The following is a 21910-nucleotide window of genomic DNA, read 5'->3' on the forward strand; positions in this document are numbered from 1 at the left end:
GCAATATTTTCTCTGAGATGACAACAATTCGTGAGATGTATGCAAACTTTCACAAATTAGACAAGTTTGAAGGCGTTGGTTTTCGACGATGGCAAAAGAAGATGCATTTCCTTCTCTCGGCTTTAAACGTGGCATATGTTCTAAGTTCTCCCCAACCCAAAGAAAGCGAAAACGAGACATTGGAGGAACAACGAAAAAGGAACAAATGGGAGAATGATGATTATGTTTGTCGTGGTCACATTTTGAACGGTATGTCTGATCCTTTATTTGACATATATCAATATGTGGATTCTGCAAAAGAACTTTGGGATCAACTTGAAAGAAAATACGTTTCTGAAGATCAATCAAGCAAGAAATTCCTGGTTAGTAATTTTAATAATTACAAAATGATTGATGCTAGACCAATAATGGAACAATTTCATGAAATCCAAAGAATCCTAGGAAGTTTCAAGCAACATAATATTGCAATGGATGAGACATTCTTTGTTTCTTCTATAATTGACAAACTACCACCAAATTGGAAAGATGTTAGAAATTCTCTAAAACATAATAAAGATGATATGAATGTTGAACAATTGGCTGCTCATCTTCGGATAGAAGAAGGGATCCGTCTGCAAGATGGTCAAAAGGATTCCAATCATCCTAATTCTTCTACTGTTAATATGGTGGAAGATGAAAAAACAAAAACAATACCAAATAACAAGAAAAGGCCTCATAATTTCCACAAAGGAAAGATGAACAAAAAGCCAAAATTTGGTAAAGAAAGTCAACAAGAAAATTGTTGGGAATGTGGCAAGCCTGGTCATTTAAAGAGGGATTGCACAATCTCGAAAAGGAAGATGGCCAAGAATGGCGGTAAACAAGGTCAAGGCGAGTCTAGCTAAGGCCAACTGAAAAAAGGTAATTGTACACAGATTGCACATAATTCTGTTTTGAATTTTGTGGAGATGGTTTCTGAAATCTTCTGTGTGCAGACTGATGATTCATGGTGGATCGATTCAGGGGCTTCAAGACATGTTTGTAAAGAACGTTGTTTATTCAAAACTTTTAAAGAAGATGACAATGGAGAAGTTCTTTACATGGGAAATGATTCTATGGCTAAAGTCCTCGGTGTTGGACAAGTAGAATTATTACTTAGTTTTGGAAAATCACTTGTTTTAAGAGATGTATTATATGCTCCAGAATTAAGAAGAAATTTAGTGTCTGGAGTAATCTTGAATCGGTTGGGATTTAAATCGGTATTTGAATATGATAAATTCATATTATCCAAGGGTGGTGTATTTGTTGGACTAGGATATCTTTGTAATAATATGTTCAAACTAAGTGTAATAAATAATGTGAAAGACTCTGTTTATGTTGTGAATCATGATTCTTCTTTATGGCATTTTCATCTTGGGCATGTTAATTATAGAAAATTATATTCAATATCTAAATTTTATTTAATTCCTCCTTTTGATTTGAACATAGAAAAATGCAGAACATGTATGTTGACAAAGATAACAAGAAATCCTTTTCCTAATATTGAACGGAATTCAACATTACTTGAATTAGTGCATAGTGACTTATGTGACTTCCATAATACACCTTCATTAGGAAATAAGAAATATTTAATAACATTCATTGATGATCATTCTCGTTATTGTTATGTTTATCTTTTGTTTTCTAAGGATGAAGCCCTAGAAAAATTTAAACTTTATAAAAATGAAGTAGAGTTACAAGTAAGTGTTAAAGTTAAAAGATTGAGAACGGATAAAGGTGGTGAATATTATGATCCAATTTATTTTCAATCTATGGGTATTATACATGAAACAACTACAGCTTATACACCACAACAAAATGGTGTAGCAGAAACAAAGAATAGGACCTTAGAAGAAATGGTCAACTCCATGCTGTCCTATTCAAGATTAAGTGAAGGATTTTGGGGTGAAGTCGAGTTAACGGCTTGCTATATTCTAAATCGAGTTCCAATGAAAATGAATGAAGTAACCCCATATGAACTTTGGTATAAAAGAAAGCCAAATTTGAATTATTTCAAAATTTGGGGTTGTAGGGCAATTGTAAAAGTGTCAGAACCCAAACGCAAGAAATTGGGAGAAAGGGGAATTGAATGCATCTTCATAGGATATGCTGAATATAGCAAAGCATATAGATTCTATGTAATAGAACAAAATAACTATGTATCGCTTCATTTAATTATAGAATCAAGAGATGCAATATTTGATGAAAAGAGGTTTTCTTCAATTCCTCGTCCAAAGGTTTTAACTCCTAAAATTGATATTGAAAGTTTATACCAAAACTTAATTGATCAAGGATCAAATTATCAAACTCTAAATCAGAGTGAGGCTTCTACATCTCAACTCAGAAGAAGCAAAAGGGCAAGAAAAGAGAAATCTTTTGGCTCAGATTTTCATGTATATTTAGTTGAAGGTACAAGAGATGGTATCTTAACAAAGTTCTCATATTGTTATAATATAGAAGAAGATCCATTGACATATCAAGAGGCCATAAGGTCTCAAGATGCAGCTTTCTGGAAAGAAGTGATTAATGATGAGATGGAATCTATCCTGGGAAATAACACATGGATCTTAGTTGACTTACCTCCTAAGTGTAAGCCAATAGGATGTAAATGGATTTTCAAAAGGAAAATGAAGGCTGATGGAACTATTGATAAGTTCAAAGCACGTATAGTGGCACAAGGTTTTAGACAAAAACCAGGAATCGATTATTTCGATACATATGCACCAGTGGCTAGAATCTCCACTATAAGGATATTGATTGCTCTTGCAGCAATTCATAAACTTGTAATTCATTAAATGGATGTCAAGACAGCGTTCTTAAATGGAGAATTAGAAGAAGAAGTGTATATGACACAACCAGAAGGTTTTGTTATGGAAAACCAAGAATACAAGGTATGTAAATTGATTAAATCCTTGTATGGATTGAAACAATCACCAAAACAATGGCACCAAAATTTTGATGATGTTGTGTTATCAAATGGTTTCAAGATAAATAACTCAGACAAGTGTGTGTGTGTGTATAGTAAATTTGATGACAACGGTAATGGTGTCATAATGTGCTTATATGTTGATGATATGCTAATTTTTGGAACAAATTTAGATCAAGTTAATTTGACCAAAAAATTTCTATCATCTTATTTCTCTATGAAGGATATGGGAGAAGCAGATGTTATACTGGGTATAAAGATTAAGAGAGAAAATGAGAAATTAATTTTGTCTCAATCTCATTACATTGAGAAAGTACTCAAAAAAATTCAACAATTATGAATGCTCTCTTACTTCAACCCCTATGGATCCTAGTTTAAAGATATTACCTAATGGTAGTAAAGCAGTTTCACAACTGGAATATGAAGGGTAATATGATGTTTAATGTATGCAATGACAAGTACAAGGCCAGATATTGCTTTTGCAGTAAGCAAATTGAGTAGATATACTAGTAACCCTAGTCTATCACATTGGCAAGCAGTACGTCGAGTACTTAAGTATTTAAAGAAAACTATTAATTATGGATTAACATATAGTGGTTATCCTTCAGTTTTGGAAGGATATTCTAATGCAAGTTGGATTACAAATGCAGAAGATCACTCTTCAACTAGTGGTTGGATTTTCCTCCTTGGGGGAGGTGCAATTTCTTGGTCGTCCAAGAAACAAACTTGCATTATAGATTCCACTATGGCTTCAGAGTTTATAGCTCTAGCCTCGGCAGGAAAGGAAGCCGAATGGTTGAGGAATCTCATGTTCGAAATACCATTGTTACCAAAACCAATATAACCAATAGCAATACATTGTGACAATGTTGCAACATTGGCAAAGGCTTATAGTCAAGTATACAATGGCAAATCAAGACATATTGGTGTGAGACATAGTTATGTCCAAGGACTCATCAAAGATAGAGTTATTACTGTAGATTTCGTACAAACAAAGTTAAATTTAGCTGATGGATTTACTAAGGCATTGGCTAAAGATTCCATTTTCAGAATGACAATTGGAATAGGAATAGAGCCCACAATTAATCACAAGTAAGGGAATCTTAACTTAACGCTTAATATGACATTGAGTCTTAAGTTCAATAAGATTAAATCTCTTATTTGATGATTGAAAGCACAAATAATTATTTCAAGAGTGCTTTAGATCTGTGATGCTTAGGAGGTTGACTAATTCTTAATTGATTTCTTGAATTTATGTTTTGTCACAGGAACATGTTTACCTAAGAAATCAACCTATGTAAGTGCGAAGTTTGGCCGCTTCAAGAAGTCAAGGGGGCATGACTTTGTTGCACTTATGAATAGATATGGACGCGTGGCCCTATTGTGTCAAGTATAACAAGAATATGTAATTTATCTTATATGTAGAGTATCTTCAAGATTTCATTATGTATTATGTTGGTTCAATCATTTCGACACCAATAAAATTCGAATTCCTGGAATGTGTATTCTACTAAGTGAAAGTTCAAGTCTATGTACACTTTCATTTATGTGTAAGATTGCAATTATTAAATTGATGTTTGTGTTAAGTAATTATACAATACTCTCAAATGGTAGAGGATTGTTGGAATTTAAGAGTATTAGAGACAGTTTTCAGATTCATGAAGAGTTACAATATTCATGAAGAGTTACAATCATTCATGAAAAGTTACAATCAAGAAATGTAACTAGTCAGAAAAGTTGTTATTCATGAAGAGTTACAACCATTCATGAAAAGTTACAATCAAGAAATGTAACTAATCAGAATCTAATATCTCTTGGATTTGAAAGATGCCTGATCAACATCTATATAAAGGGATCATGTGCTCTACTGAAATTCATTCGCTCATTCTCTTAATACATAAATCAATTCCTGAGAATCATATTCTTGTTTAACGTTAATACTAAGAGTGTGTATCATTGTTGTATTTCTTCTTTGTATCTCAAAAGTGGATTTCGTGGTCTCCTTCACTCTTATAAGGGACGAAATATTACTTTTAGGAAAGTGTGTATTCACGCCTAGAAGATTATATCAAATCTACATTGTTGTTCATCTTGTTTCCCTAAGTTCTTGGAAAATTGTTCCAACAATATATATATATATATATATATATATATATATATATATATATATATATATATATATATATATATATATATATATAATATATAAAGATCATAACATAATATAATTGTGATTTCACTTTCTTCTATTTTAAGGATCTACTATGCACGTAATGATTCAAGAAACTTAAGTTAGGTTGAAGTTTGGTCAATTTTAAACTAAGAGTCAAATATAACATAAAAGAAAACTAATTCACATTAGTGAAAAAAAAAAGATTTTGATGTCGTCAAAAAAATATCAAAGTCATATTGGAAGAGGATAATTTGACTTCAAAAGCAAAAAATTACCACGTTAACTTATGTTGGAAATTGTCATTTTTTTTACGTTAATTAATATCCAAAATATGATATTTTTTTATGTTAATTAATTTTTTACGTTAATTAATGTTAGAAATATCATTTTTTTGTCATTTTTTTTACCTTAATTAATTCTTTTATTTTTTTTAATTAATAGTGATCCATCTTTATAACTCTATAAAATCTGAAAAAAGTAAAAAATCGACAAATATAGCCTAGTTTTCTTTATTTTATATAGCATGAGCTATGATCTATGAATTATAAACAAAAGTTATTCAAGTAAATGGTGCAACAGTGAATAATAGAATATATATTGACGGTTAACTTGTGTAATTTTTGGTTTTGATAGTTATGGGTATTTAATTTTTGTTGAAATTTTTTTTTACCATTCCTAAGAACCTCTATTTGCCCCGACTTTAAGTCTCTGTAAAGTATAAAAATTATTTGGAAAATCAATTGTGATAAATCTTTAAACAAACATAACATTTGCTCCAAGTTATCGATTTGCTATTATTATATATCAATTTGGGGTAGAAAAAAATTTTCAATCATGTGGCCGCTCGCATAGCCAGTTGTTCCTTCCATATTTTTGAATAAAGGGTCGTTTTTTTTATTTTTCGTCAATTTTTTTTTATTTTTTCCAAACATTACAAAAATGTTTCATATACTTAGACTTTGAATTTTGATCTAAAATTTTTTGTGGGGGATTCTCATGATATTTTAGTACTTTGAAAAAAATTTCAAGTCATCTGGAGTTATTTTGAATATACTCTCAGTTTTATCGTAAGTATGTATATGGTGTATGAACAACAATAAACAAGTTCAACAATACTCATATCAACAATACCAACAGGTTGAGACAATTTATAGTCTATATAAAATAAAAACAAAAATGAAACAAACCTTTCTGAAGGTGGGTTCGTCGGAATAAATTGTTGTCGCCAATTAAAGGAGAACGCTTATGCTCCAAAGAGTACCTGTGCAATAAACCAATTAGTCAAAACTAAAGAAAATCATACCTAAAGTTGTTATTCAACGTGCATTTGTATAAAATGAAAGAAAGACTACATGAGTTGGTCGCCGAAACCTTTGTCCGAGAATGGTTTAAGCAAAGAAGAGAGTTTCACTCAAAGATAAAGTGAATGAATTTTCAACCTCTTGCCCAAAATTTTAATGAACTCACTAACATATAACGTCTGAAAAGTCCCAATTTTGTCCAAGTAAGTAAATAAGAATAAATAAAAAATAAAACAATAATAATTAATGGTGCATAAAAAAAAGGAAAAAATAAAATAAAATAAATTTCTTGAAAAAAAGTGTGTATATTTTCAAACTTTAATTTAGCCCAAGAGCTTAAGAGTTTTATGCATATTTTCACTCCTCCTTTTCATACATACCCCTCACAAATATGTGTTGAAATATTGGTTTCAAGATAAAGGTGTATTTTTAATATAGTAATAATTTGAATCAATATTATAGCAATGATTATAAGAAATATTCCTTATGATAATTAGAAATCATATCTTTGTATTATGCTATAATTTGTTGTATCAGTTTCTTTTAAAAGAGAAAGATATCATCCTAAAAAAGTACAAATGTTCTGACAATAATTATAATCAATGTCTTAGATATTATTTGATTTGATTTTTTGTAACTAGGACCATTTTTTTCCTGTTTTGTGTATTGCCAATTAATTCACAATTAAAGCAAGGTCATCATAATATAACAATATGTATATATAAATACGCACCCTATATCATAGAAAAAATGAATGAAAAAAATTACAGAGAGACATGCAAATATAATAGGGACACAGAAACGTAGAAAGGGGGGAAGAAAGTATAGATGAGAATAAGTTTTCACGTGGACGACATTTACTAAAAAAGAATTAGCTGGAGTACCAAAGGTTGGGGAAGTATGTCACCTCCACTTTTTTTTCTTTAAATTTGGTTATTATATTATATTGTATGTGTTTTTCTTTTACACATAACTTTGATATTTTTTACTAAGGACATTATTTTCATTACTCACAAATATCTTGTTTTAAATCCTAAAAAGAAGGTTTTTCCTCACATTTTTTGTATTGGATAGATTTCTCGAATCAAGTGATAATTATTTTCAAATTTCCTTTTAAAAAAATTAAATAAACAATTCCAAAAAAAATAAAAAATATTTTCTTATTACTTATTTCCTCATTTAAAAAAATAAAAATTATAAAATAAAAGATAAAGATGTTTTAATATTCATAAAGGTATGAGTATTCGTGTAATATAATTTTTTTCATATTCGTCTGTATTGTCCTAGGGTTTAATAATTTTTTTCTAAATAATTAAATATTGTTTTAAGAAAAGGTATAAGTACTTGTGTGATTGTCTACGCCAACCTAGTACTTGTTTCTTTCCTTTTTCCCATTATTTCTAAAGTACCAAAAAAATTACAAAATCTTTAAAACCAAAATGCTAAACAAATTTTCTTAACAGAACTACATAACCCCGATTTCTTATTCTGAATGAGAACAAAGTCAATTCTTATTGGACGGGACAACAAACCGAAAATAAACGGGTTTAACAAGAAAGGTTTTGGGAGTTACCACCATAATTTATTATGGAAAAACTATAGAAAATCATACAATAAGACAAGACATGATTTTCGTATATCACGTCTTATTTTATGGTTTTCTATAATTTTTTCAGAATAAATTATGGTGACGACTTCCAAAACTTTTTTTTATTAAACTTGTTTATTTTTTGTTCGTCGTCCCGTCCTAATAAGTATTGACCTTGTTTCTACATATTCTCATTTAGAATCAGAAATCATGGTTAAGTAGTTCTTTTAAAGAAAAATTTGTTTAGCAATGTTGATATTTTGGTTTTAAAGATTTTGTAATTTTTTTGGTATTTTAGAAATGGTGGGAAAAAGGAAAGAAACAAGTATTAGGGATCACAAGTACTTATATCTTTTTAAAACAATATTTAATTATTTAGAAAAAAAATAAACATCGAGACGACGATACGAGTGTTTATACCTTTTTAAATGTGAAAGCATGTTTATATTTTATTTTATGATTTATTATTTTAATCAATAAGAAAATATTTTTTATTTTTTTGAATTGTTTATTTAATTTTTTTAAAAGGAAATTTGAAAATAGATATCACGTGATACGAGGGATCAAAGCAATACAAAAAAAAATTATGGAAGATCTCTTTTTTATGATTTAAAACAAGATATTTGTGAGTAGTGAAAATAATGTCGTTAAGAGAAAATCATCAAAGTTGTATAGAAGAAAAACGCATACAATATAATATAATATCCAAATCTAAAAGAAAATAGTGGAGGTGACTTAGATTCTCAACTTCTGGTACTCCAACTAATTTTTTCTTAGTAATTGTTATTGACAGAACTTCTTTTATGTGAAAACTTATTATCCTATGTACTTCCCCCTCTTTCTATGTTTCTAGATCTCTATTATTTTTACATCTCAATTGAGTTAAAATTTCAAAATAAAAAATTCAATTCAAAATTTCAAATACATAAATTAAATTGAATAAAAAACACTATCATGTGATGATAAAATTGATAAGTAATACTATTATTATTATCATGTGATACAATGTTGATATGACATGTAACATTGTTTTAAAAATAACATTAAAAAATTAAAAATATTATAAATACAAAAACAACATTAAAATTAATTTAATAGAAAAATTAAATTAGATATTTTTTGAAAATTTAAACTACGCAAAGAAATACGAGAACTAAAATAACAATTAAATCTATAAGATAAAAGGAATTGAGTTGACGAAGGTTGATGAATAAGATAAAAGGAATTGTGTTGACGAAGGTTAATGAATTTCTTATCTTTAGGTATATGTAGTTTACTATAAAATGTTTTTATTAATATAGTTAAATTTTCAAATGATTAACTTATTTTTTCACTTATCTCAAAAACTAAGAAGCTATACTCCTTTTCTTATTATTTGTATGATTAAAATAACATATTATATGTCTAACTAGAGAAATGACAATAAGAGGAATATGTTGGGTTGTTGGAAAGGCATCACAGGAACATCATAAGATGGTGTAAGCGACAAAAGAAGTGGATGCAAGACATAACACATTTTCTTTACATTAGCAAAAACAGGTTCTGTGGTGTGGTGGAATCCTCGTTGGGAACCCAATCGAAAAGGTTCCAAAAAAACAAGATCCCCAAGATTTATGTCAGACTTTGCACTTTCTCTACTTTCAAATCACAAACACAGTACTCTCACTAATGCACTTTTCTATCAAAAAAATTATCTTCAAAATAAAAAATAAAATAATAACACATTTTTACATTTATTTCACACCTAGACTTTAAAATATAAACCTATTTATCTTTTTCTTATTACCATTATGAACAACAACGAAATTTGTCTAACATAACTACGTAATTACGTTCCTATAAATTATCTTTATTATGTTCATAAATTGTTATACAATTTAATATTTTTATTAGATAATATATCATTTTATTTAAAATCAACCTTTACGTCAAGAGCTCATTCGTATACAATAATTTTACAAGAATATAAAATTATTTAATGATATGCCCACATACATTAAAATCAATGTGATATATATATATATAATATTTCTTAGACTTACAGATTTTGAAATTACATAGAACATGATATAAACTTTGAAGATAATAGATAATTAATAATTATAAGTTAATAGTTTGAATAGTTGAAAAGTTCACATTTAGTATACTTTATTAACGATATATGGCATTGAGTTTTTTTTCTGTATATATATCTAATTAGAGGAAATATTTTGTATAAAATTTATTTATTTATTCTCAAATATAAAGTCAAAATGTACGACCAAGCAATAATGTGACACATAGTATCTAATTATGTAGGGTACCCTCTAAGGAGAGTGGGTGACCACAAAATCTGAAGGATGACCATACGCACACGCCACTACATCCACAGATGGGACCATTAAATACAAAATAAGGTTAGAGATGTTGTATGTATTGTTTATATAATTAAATTAAAATAAAAATAAAAAAATAATAATCATTGATCTTACATATTCATTATATTGAGTCAGAGTAGAATATATAATGAAACAAAAGTATAGTTTATACCCTGTTATCTAGGTACACGACACTGATTTTGGAAATTTCATGAACTAATAGTTATAATTTGTTTTGCTTTTCTTCCAAGATCATCATAAATTTTAATTAGACTAAATGATTTATTATCTGAAAATCATATATATATATATATATATATATATATATATATATATATATATATATATATATGTGTGTGTGTGTGTGTGGTGCAATTGTAAAATATGTTATAACAACGTCCTAATAGATAATGTTTCAACCTAACAAAAGCTAGCCTACAATTTTTGAATGGGAATTTGTAAATATTTTAATTGAAACTTTATTTAAAAATGCAACAACAAAAAACGAGGCAAATTTAAATGAAATACTTACAAACAAAAGATGGCATGTACCAAAAAAATGAGTAAACACGCAACCTCTTCCAATGTAATCATGATACGAAGGTTTGAATAAACTTAGAAATTTCGAGATGAAAGAATTTTAGTAGAAGAAGAGAACAATAATTCTAATTAACATTAAATTAGATTAAATCAAGATAATTACAACACAATGTCACGATTAACCAAAAAATTATTTTAAATTAATTATGAAATAACAATTTTTATTATCATCATTATCATCAAGGAGATTAACACAAATAGTTAATATACTGAACATAAAAGTCGTATCAAGTAATGTCCAAGTTTGATACTCAGTGAAAATATGATTCACCAAACTTTATTTATTTATGATATATATATATATATATATATATATATATATATATATATATATATTAGTTTATTTTTCAAAAAATAAAGTCACATTTTTTGAAATAAAATTGAGAGAATAATGTAGTAATGTTGAGCATCAAATCACAGCATAAGTGTTGACTAGTGTTGATTCACATCATTTTCAGTATTGCCAGACATTAATATGGGCTGCTACGTACAACACTCAGAACACAGGATACTAGCAATTCAATTTTCTAATTTTTTATTTATTTGTAAGATAAAAAAATTAAAAAAGTTACAATAGTATTAAATAACTGCTGTAAATAATTGAATTAAAGAGGTTAAATTAATATTATTTTGAGTTACAGTGAGCTTCTATTTTTGTGGGAAGATGAGAGTGAAAAGACTGAAAGTGAAATTGAAGGTGTGAAGCATAGATTCAACCGTGATATAATAAAGTGATTAAGATGTTCCATTAATTTATTGAATTGATTAATGAGTTATTAAGTTATTAGTTGTGAAGCGAAGGTAAAGGAACAGGTGTTTTAGGTCTTAACCTTCCAGTTGGTGCACTCTTATTGTCTATTGTCTGCGACTATATATAGATATTTAATTATTTTAATTTTGCTTTGTTGGTTTCCACAAACAAGACATTGAATAAGGAGCTAAGTGGAAAATGTATATTGAAATGTAATTACGTATGTTCATAGGCATTGGTTAAAAAGCTAACCAAACACATTTTGACTAATTAGTCCTTTCATATTTCTCTGATCATGACTTCCAACAAACAGCTCTGCAATATTAATGAGTGGATTCTTATTGATTCTTTCCTTCACTACAATTCCTTTATATATTCAATATTGGATTTATTGTTTCGGGGTTTATTTAGAAAAGAAATTTCTCAAGTGTGGCCCAAACCACGCAAAAGGCCCAATTATACAATGTCTCAGCAAACAGAACAGAGTGTCTTTACAATTCAGACTCTTCTTTCTATACCCCTGCACAGTATAAAATTCGTATAAAGTTACAATTTTATTGCTTTTCACATGATTTAAAGTTATTTTAAAAGTGATGCACCTATATTCTTTGACAACAAACTTACCAAATATTTCATGAAGACATTCCAAACAAAAAATAATATATATATATATATATATATATATATATATATATATATATATATAACAAGTAATTCATACTTTTTGAATTTAAAGTTTAGGATTATGGTTTACGAAATATATTATGTATTTGTCGTCATTTATTTTATAAAATAAAAATACTTTCTGATATTTACCTGTCATGACGGTTTGTTAATGTTCTCAATAGATCTCTCCGTGCTAATAATTTGATTTTGAAGTTCTTTATTTTCTAACTTAATAAAGAATATATGATTTACCATAAGAAAAATAAATAAATATTTATTTCAATCGTAAAATATATTTAAATATTTTCAATTCCAATCAATATCAAACAAACTGATATTTTCAAGTGTTATGAACTCTCTTAAAATTCAAATGTATGAATTTTAAGTTTTATAAAAATCATCACGATAGTAAAATTGTCAAATTTATGCATTTCATAAATTGACATGAGAACACTTGGAAGTCATGTTTTTTTATGTCATGTTATCACTTTTTCTCACAAGTTTTCACTTATTCAATATTCACATAATTAACTTAGATTTCTAAACTCTTTTTTTTTATAACTTTGATAATACTGTGCTATTACATTCAAATGTAGTGTATTTCAGAAAACACAAACATATAATATTTTATTAAATCAAATACATCTAAAACACATAAATCTCTACAATATTTTCTTTTTTATCACAATTTTGATTACACAATTTATTTTCAAGAAGTTTTTTTCCGTATTATAATTTTAATTACACGTTCTTTTTGTTTGTTCAATTTCATTTATAGAGTATCTTATTTCATTTCACGCAACACATAACTCTCTTTTTTTCTCAATTATTTATACTTGTTCAATACTTACAAAATTTACTTATATTTCTAAATTACTTTTTCTTTTTTTCATAAGCTTAACAACCATAGTCAATATGAATGAATATAACAATTTTTTTATTAGATGAACACAAATAGTTAATTTACTGAACATAAAAGTAGGATCAAGTAATGTCCAAGTTTGATACTGAATGAAAATATCACTCATAAATTGAAGTTACATTTTGTAATTTTTTGAAATTTTTTATCCAGAATATGGGTGGATGCTGGAAATTTGGTATCTGGATTCGTGTTTCCCGAGAGATAATATATATTTTTGGAAAATAAAATCCATTATATTATTGATTAGTATCTTCCGAAAATATATATTTGAAACTGGTCTAGTGTATTCCGAAAATAAAATCCGGAAATTCTTTTTATTTTTTAATCAAATTTTGAAAATCAGTTAAAAATTCAATAATTTGAAATTTGAAAAATTTGAAATACGTTTAAAAAATAAATCTAGTTTAAAATACGTTTAAGAAATAAACGTACTTCAAAATACGTTTATTTTTTATTTGATTTTTAAAGCAACAAAAAAGTATATTTTTTATTTAGTTGTTATTTTTAATTTTTTAAAATATTATAATTGTATTTGGTTGTTTTTTTTTATTTGAAATTTTTTATTTGATTTTTTAAAATATTGTAATTGTATTTGGTTATTTTTTATTTGAAATTTTGTTAATCTTTTTCCTGTTTTATTATTTATTTTTATTATTTTAAATTTAATATGTTTTTTTTTAAAGAAAATAACTTAAGAAATAAACGTATTTCGAAGTACATTTTGTCATTAGACGTATTTTAAAATATGTTTTTTCATAAACGTATTTCGAAATATATTTCTTCATTAAACGTATTTTGAAGTATATTGGTTAAAATTATATTTAGTTTTTAAATGTATTTCAAACTTTAAACAGTTGAATTTTTAATCGTTTTTCGAAAGCTGATTAAGAAATAAAAGGAGTACAATAAATGAAGAGATAAGAGAAAAAGTAAAAAAATTAATGAAAGGTTGAAGATTATATCTGTAATTTTGGAGGTAAAAAATGAAAAAAAGAAAAGAAAGGTGCATGATGAAACACCCATGAAAAATTTCTCAAATTGTAGCTTAACCCACATAAAATGCTCAATTCCAGAAGGTTGTTTCACCCTTGCACTTCTAATGATTTCATCCTACACCTCCAATTTTAAAAAATGACCTTACTTTTTCTCATTGAATTTTAAAATTCAATAAAGAGAAATCTTTAATCGAATTTTAAAATTCGATGAGCACAAATTAAATGCAGAGGTTTTTGAATTATAAAAATAGTTTTGAAATGAAAAAAAAATGAAAGTGCAGGATGAAATGATTAGGGTTGGAAAGTAAAACAACCATTCCAGAATTTCTGATAAAAATATAATCTAAATCTGGTTACTTTTGAAATTTCTGACTCACCTCTTAACTATTTTATCCAAACATAGTCTAAATCAAATTTTCATTTATTAATTTAAATTGGACATTAAATTCAATGATATTTTATTAATGAAACTATAACCAAAGGATATCAAATTACAACTATATCCAAGCTTGTAAGAGTTCTTAATAAAAGTGAGTATAATTGAGTTGAATCCAATTGTTAATCAATCCAACTAAGTTCTAATAAATTGAGATGAGTTGAGTTTATATTTTTTCATTGGACACATTGATTCAATACAATTAAACAATAATTGGGATAAAATACTTAAGATGTATTCTTACGTCTTTATTTTTTTCTTAGAAAAAATTTCTCATAATCAATAATTTTTGTTATTTATAAGATAACAATAATAATTATAACATTAATATAAAAAAAATTAATTTTGAAATTTTAAAAAAATTGCAAGGACAGTTTTGAAATTAAAAAAAAAATTGGAAGTGCAAGATAAAATGATTAGGGGTGAGGGTGAAACAACCATTCCAGAATTTCTGATAAAAACAGTCTAAATCTGGTTACTTTTGAAATTTCTGACAGTAAATAATCATAAAACTATTTTACAGTTCGCAGATATGTTTTCAAGCAAATGGTGTAAGATATCTACTATTTAAGCAAATAGTAACTTGTATAAAATATTTGTTCATAATATTCATATGATTAACTATAAAATTATTTTCTTAACTAAATTCAATTATTATACAAAAATTACTATCTATATGTTTATTATATAATTAGGTTAGAATGAATTTTATTTCATTTGAAATCATATAAAGTAGTTACTTCTGAAGAAACTTTTCTTTTTTCTGGTCAAGGAATCCTCTAATTTGAGCACGCATTAGATATGGCAACTGATTATTCTATGGTTCCCCGTCTAATAATCCCTAGCGAGATTGGGAAGGGGAAAAAATTGCTTTTAATCAAGTGAGGCAATTTAACTTCTCGTCCCATCTTCACAAATAATTTACTATTACTGTATATATTTATATATGTTTGAGTTCAGATGTTATTTTTATACCTCCATCTTCTATGATTATGAAAACAAATTATAATAGCAAGATAACAAACAAACAATTCCACATTAAACTAAAAATTGAATTTAATTATTAACTTTTTATTTATTTGTTACTTATTAATTTAACATATATAATTATGAGAACTATATAAAAGTCCGACAAATTTCTTGCGAGTTCCTAGCATTGAAGCATGGGTGAGGTTGGGTTTCTCCGCTATTATTAATAGCTATACAACTATGGTAAAGTTTGAACTTTACTACACCCCTAAGATCTTGGAGTACTTCTCATTCAATTCTAGAATGCGTTTTTCAGTCTTAATCCAACCCTAGCAAAGGAGCCAATTGCAGAATATATGCAAAACCAATGTAAGAGGATGTCATGCATAATCACAGGAAAGCAAACGTTCTTACATATTATTACTTTTCTGGAAAGCATACTTGTATCATACATCCATTGCAAAAGTAGAAGTCACCACAATCCTTATTTATTCTGGTCTCACAACATTATTCATCCTTGAAGGGAAGCTTAAAAAACACTACAGACTCTTCAGGAGCAAAAGACCCAGTTAAAATCGGTGGGGATATGAAAATTTATCACACAAGACCCCGGCCTGCAACAACAATCAGAAGATTTCATAGCAAAAAACATGAGGAAACCCTTAGCCCTAAACAAAGAGAGAGACAAAACAAATCGTATTCGGTAAAGAGTTGCATTCAAGGGCTTGCCCGGAAAATAAAGGCAACGGAATAGAAAACCAGAGTATGTACCTGAAGGGGGTATCTTAAGCCTAAGATGCACTTTGAGTAACACTTTCTATTCCTTTTAGATCAAAGATTTCAATCCAGTATCCATCAGGGTCCTTGATGAATGCTATACCTCTCATTTTCCCTGCAGAAAATAATTCAAAAATAAAGAAAACTAGGCAGTGATATTTGAAGCAGTAGTAATGCTGGAAAAGTCTGACGCAATCAGCAAAATTCCGACATCTACCATCAACATTCAACATTTGTGCATTACTAGGCTACTAAAAAATTGCAGCCGACAATTATCAGCCCCACTTCCAGATAGCTGTGCAAGTAAAGTTTGATCCATTTTCTTTAATCATTGCACTAACACAAAAATCAGATCACAGTAGCACCGGCATCCATACAGAAGTCAACTGAGTGATTCCATTGATCAATAAGAATAAAATCTAATTGTTGTCCACAGGTTCAGCATTCCTAAATAGATACAATCACCCTAATTTCCCTAACTGCTTTTTATTAATAGGCGTAATAATGACAGCCAGCCTACTATCTTTTCTCCTAATAATATATACCTTCAACTGCATTTCTCGTATAGAGAGAAGAAAGTTTTTGTTTAGGACGGAACATTGTTCTGTTTAGGTTTTTTTCATCTAGTTATAATTAAGTTAAAGTGCAAGGGATGGGGTACTGTCGTAGGCATTTGGTAATTCTGGTAGGTTGTCTTATCAATCTATATATAACATAATCGCAATACTTATAACAGTTGAAACCACAACCGTACACCAAAACTTGTGAGGAGATGGTTCTTATTCTCTGTAGTTTTTCTTTTCGTGATACTGTACAATTGTTCTTTCTGTGCTCCACCAATAAAGGGTCCCATAATGCATCCGGCAACTCCAAGGTGGCTTCAAAACACGGGAAGTGTTGGGGTGATGACAATGATGACTCTGAGACAGAGCAGAACAGTGTGTTGGTGCACGAACAACAGCACTAGAAGAGTTCAGACGATCATGGATACAAAGCTGGTGGGAAAGATTCGCAGCAGCATCTGAAGGTGCTGATCAAATAGAGTGGATGCAAAGGCAGACAAGTTTTAGTATTTCTAAGCAGCAAAGCAAACCAGCTGAACAGCTCCACCTCGCCTTCATCAGCATGACGATGTCACAGTGCATTCGTTTCACTTGTGGTGCCAAAAGACTGATGACTTCTTTCCAGGTTAGGCCTCTCCCTGCGGGGCCTACTACTTTAACACGCAGGAGTTTTTCAACCAAGGCAAGGAAGGTTTTTCAACAAATTAAACGCATTTTTTGGATATTTACTTTCAATTCCAAGTAACCCCGATATGAATGACAGATTGAGAACTACAGAGTAATATACTATGTCTAGCTTATTCAACTCAAACCCAAGCTTTTTAATATTTCATACTCAGGTTATCCATGCACCTCTCTAGAATTAAATATAGATGTCATCAAGCACTTGAATCATACAGACCACAAAAGAATATAATAATATATTATTCTGCATGAAACAAAAGGAATTCATGTTGTCCTGTATTGTACAACAGACATAAAACACAAACAATTCATAGATGTTAAAAATGACAATATATTCGAAAATGTACATGAGAACCACTAGAAAGCTAGAATAAATTGAAAACTAAAGAAATTTGTTACCTTCATCTGGTTTCTTAACAAACTCAACTCCCAGATTCTGAAATCTTTCACATGCCTTTACTGTGTCATCAACAGTTATGCCAATGTGTCCTGTAATCAGAAAGACAATTTACTATCAGAATTCAATCCCCTATTAATCCAAAAAAACAGAGTACTAACCCTTTTTTATGCTAATCATAATCCTAATTAAAAAGGAAAACAAAATCATGTGATATGGAAATATGGTAGCCAATCCTAATAGATGGCGAGGAAATTCAGACACTAACACATAAGATATTCATAGGTATGCTAAAATAAAGATAACATTGGATATTTTCACAGGATCTAACATCGTTTAGTTACTATAAACATTTCAAAAGATGAAGACCAACGAAATTCATCATTTGATGAAATTAATGTCTCTGTAGACATTTTTAAAAGAACCAACAACTGTGCTAAGGTGCACACGAGAATTTTTTAACAAAAGATGTTTACAACTCTGTATTTCATGAAACATGTTATCTCAAAGCATCATATAAGGACCTAAATTTTGTAACTACAAGGGGCAATGATAGCCAGTAATTCAGCTTTTTTTCTGAGATAACAATCTGTAATCACCAAATCAAGAAAATAAAAAGGCTTTATAGTACAAACTGCACCGTGGCAATTACCAAATTAAATTAAATGAAATATCACACCTACCAAAGCCGCGAGGTTCAGAATTTCCATTGTGGTATCCTTTGAACTCTGGATCACTTTCGGTACCCCAATTACTGTACATTATTGTGATTGTTAGATAGGAGACTGCTGGGATAAAGAAATAAACAAGTTTATATTCCTTACTGTGTCAGTTCAATTGTAGCCTTCTGGGAAAAGGTCCAAACTGTTTTATCAACTGGATTACTCGGAGCTTTTGACGTATCCTAAAAGACAAAAGGTGGAAGAAAAATATCAAGAGCATATCTACAAAAATTAGAAAAACTGTGTATACGAGCTGAGAGAAAGTTGTCAGTAAGAATTATTTACAGAAGATTTAATATTGCCATCACAGTATATACATAATCCACATCCAGTGTTCCAATTAGCAGGACTAAATTTTCACCCACAAATAGGTTCAAAAATATGTCATACCTCATAGCCCAAAAAATACAGGCTGAACTTCATGTCCACAAAATCCAGCCTCTTAAGCAAACTAAACCAACCAACAAACTGTCATCAGCATTCATAGCATTGACAACCGAGAAAAAATTCTAAATAAAAAGGAATCTGGACACAGACACAATATTTGCGAATATAAAAACAGACCAAGGAATTCGTTACACAAGACACAATATATTAGTTCAAATTTAATTTTAATAGAGTGTCAGGACAAAGATCTTTTTGGTTCTAATTAATCAAAAATAATTTTAGATATAACTTTTAGACTAGTTATTATAGAAGGTAAAAACTCAACAATATTTTGTAACTCTGATACTAACACACACACTGGACAATATGACACGTGTAATATCCAAAATGTAGAACATGGAGACACAAATATATACATTACATCATTATGAATCATTTCAATTGAAATATTCCAAATCAGGTATAGAAAAAGTTAGTCAAATATAACAATCTAAACATATTGTCACCTAATACAAAAGTAATCTAATCCATATCTAAAATCAAAAAAGTGAAAAGAAGATATAATTCATTTAAGACATTTCATTCCCTTCTTGATCATCGTCATCATTGAAAAAGACACTTTAGCCGAGATCCATTTAAGACAAATTAACAACGTTAAATAAATTCACATTATCTATGATAGGAGAATAAATAAAAACATTTCCACTAATACATATATAATCTAAATATTCATGATTATATGGGATTGGTTACTTATTTATATAAGCATAATACAAATTTACAAGTTTAAGAGTTTTTAAAAAATGAGTGTAATTTGTCCTTGTTAACTTTGTGTTTGAGTCATGTCATAATTATGTCAAAAACCCAAAATAAATGTTTTTAAATTAAACACTACATGTCATATGCATGTTAAGTGTCCGATGAGTGTAGGACGTAGGACACACCATTTAAGTGGTGTGCATGAGGCTCATAGCTTCAAATTAACTCTTATTTTCTATCATTTCTATTTATATTCTCTATCTATTTTTATTTCCTCTGTCATTCAATGGGAATGTTAATGTGACCCCGATATTGATGATAGTGTCTTATTCTAATAAAATCCAATTAGATTTGCGAGTAAATATCCAAATTGGTCCACGAGAGTGATTTGATTAATAGATTCCTCATTAAAATTTTCATATATATAAATTCCTGAAAATTTTATCTCTTTGCACATAAGTCCCTCCATTTCAAATATAAGGAAAAATTGATATTTGGACATCAAATACCCTCAAAAGACTTATATGCAACAAAATGGATTTTTCAATGACCCATTTACATGTAAATTTTAATCAGAGACGTATCATATTCTAAGGACCAATTTGGGTATTTACTCTCAGTTCGGAAGAAGGTTAGGTTCACTTTCAAGCAGCAAGAAAGAAAATAAATAAATAACCAACATAATAAAAGGTTGTATCCAAAAAAGAAAACTCACGACATGCCCAAGACGCGAGAATAGAAATCAAGGCTCACTTCGGGGTCCTTGATTCGAAACATCTGCAATTAAAACCAAAGTTAAGAAGTCAAAAGGTAACCCCTGAAAAATAATAATAATAATAATGATAAGCATAAAGATAAAAGGGCTAACAGTTTGCTGCATAATGTAACCCTTGGTAGCTTCGTCCGGAGTTGTATGCAGACCGGGGTTGTTGGCGGGCGATTCCTTGGGTCCCGAAGCCATTGACAAGAATCGCAATCGATTCAATTTCTGAAAAACAAGAAAAAGAAAAAGAAAAAGAAAGCATTAACCATATAAGCATAGGACAGGAGTGAGGCATTGATTGAAAAGAGGGATTTGGAACCTTGGTTTTGGGGGTGAGAGAGAAATACGATGGAATTGAAAAAGGTGATAGAAGGGGTTGGGAATGGGCTATGAATCGGAGACGAGAAAGGCGATGTAAGGAAGCTGTGGTTGCCATTTGTGGATTTGGTATTTATATGAATAATTCAGAGTGAGAGAGAGGGAGAAGAGAAAGTAACTGTACCTTGAGACGTTGAAGTAGATGAGGATGAGACTGCTAGAGAGACACTCGATATTATGAACACATTTTGTCCTGTGGCTATTTAAGTAAGCTTAATTGTAAATTACCTTACCATGAATGATTTTTACCACCCATTTCTTTTCTCATATTTTATTTTACATATTTTTTAATATTGATGTGAGGCTGATGTGTTCTTATGTGAGGCTAACACACACTATCGTGGAGCTATGTGACTACAGATAAGATATAAAATTAAGAAAATAAAATTTATGAAAACTATAAATGGCACTTGTATAGTGTATATCCTTCTCGTCATAAGTTATGATTGACTCACGAATCGAGTAGGCTTCGAGTCGATTAATTCTTAGGTTGATCGTTTTTTGTCGATCATTCCGATTATTTTTTTGATCAATCATATTGATCTTTCCGTTATATACAAAATAAAGATTAAATTAATATTTAATTAATAATAACTACGAATAAATCTTTGGAAATACAAGAAGAAGATTGAAAAGAAACGTGTGTACTGTATTATTGAAATAGCATAATGGAAGTTATTATATATAGTGGTATATGAAAGTTATAAAATTGTTATAAAACTAATTGATTTATACAATCACTAATACTTCCCTTTTAAGTCAAGGACTTAAGGGATAC

General features: G+C 28.8%; 1 protein-coding gene across 2 annotated transcripts; it reads right to left on the reverse strand.

Annotated features, from left to right (window-relative positions):
* Positions 1-16089: 16089 nt before the first annotated feature.
* On the reverse strand, positions 16090-21411 carry LOC108322025 (lactoylglutathione lyase). Of its 2 annotated transcripts, none has more exons than XM_017553970.2 (9): positions 21257-21411; positions 20860-20979; positions 20707-20768; positions 19236-19296; positions 18948-19027; positions 18807-18877; positions 18126-18215; positions 16474-16594; positions 16090-16316 (listed from the first exon to the last, which is right to left on the reverse strand). In XM_017553970.2, the coding sequence occupies exons 2-8, from the start codon at positions 20950-20952 to the stop codon at positions 16494-16496; spliced, it is 558 nt and encodes a 185-aa protein (XP_017409459.1). In that variant the 5' UTR covers positions 20953-20979; positions 21257-21411; the 3' UTR covers positions 16090-16316; positions 16474-16493. The 2 variants fall into 2 exon arrangements, with proteins under 2 accessions (XP_017409459.1, XP_017409458.1); XM_017553969.2 differs by lacking the exon at positions 21257-21411 and adding an exon at positions 21074-21247.
* Positions 21412-21910: the final 499 nt, after the last annotated feature.

Source organism: Vigna angularis, chromosome 5, assembly GCF_016808095.1.
Source record: "Vigna angularis cultivar LongXiaoDou No.4 chromosome 5, ASM1680809v1, whole genome shotgun sequence".
In the NCBI taxonomy this organism is placed as follows: Eukaryota; Viridiplantae; Streptophyta; class Magnoliopsida; order Fabales; family Fabaceae; genus Vigna; species Vigna angularis.

Coding starts and splice junctions, on each gene's coding strand:
- LOC108322025 (XM_017553969.2), bottom strand. CDS start 21,190: ATGGCAACCACAGCTTCCTTACATCGCCTTTCTCGTCTCCGATTCATA. Junction 19,297..20,706: donor TCTCGCGTCTTGGGCATGTC/GTGAGTTTTCTT, acceptor TGGTTGGTTTAG/TTTGCTTAAGAGGCTGGATT. Junction 16,595..18,125: donor TGTTAAGAAACCAGATGAAG/GTAACAAATTTC, acceptor TATTTTCTGCAG/GGAAAATGAGAGGTATAGCA.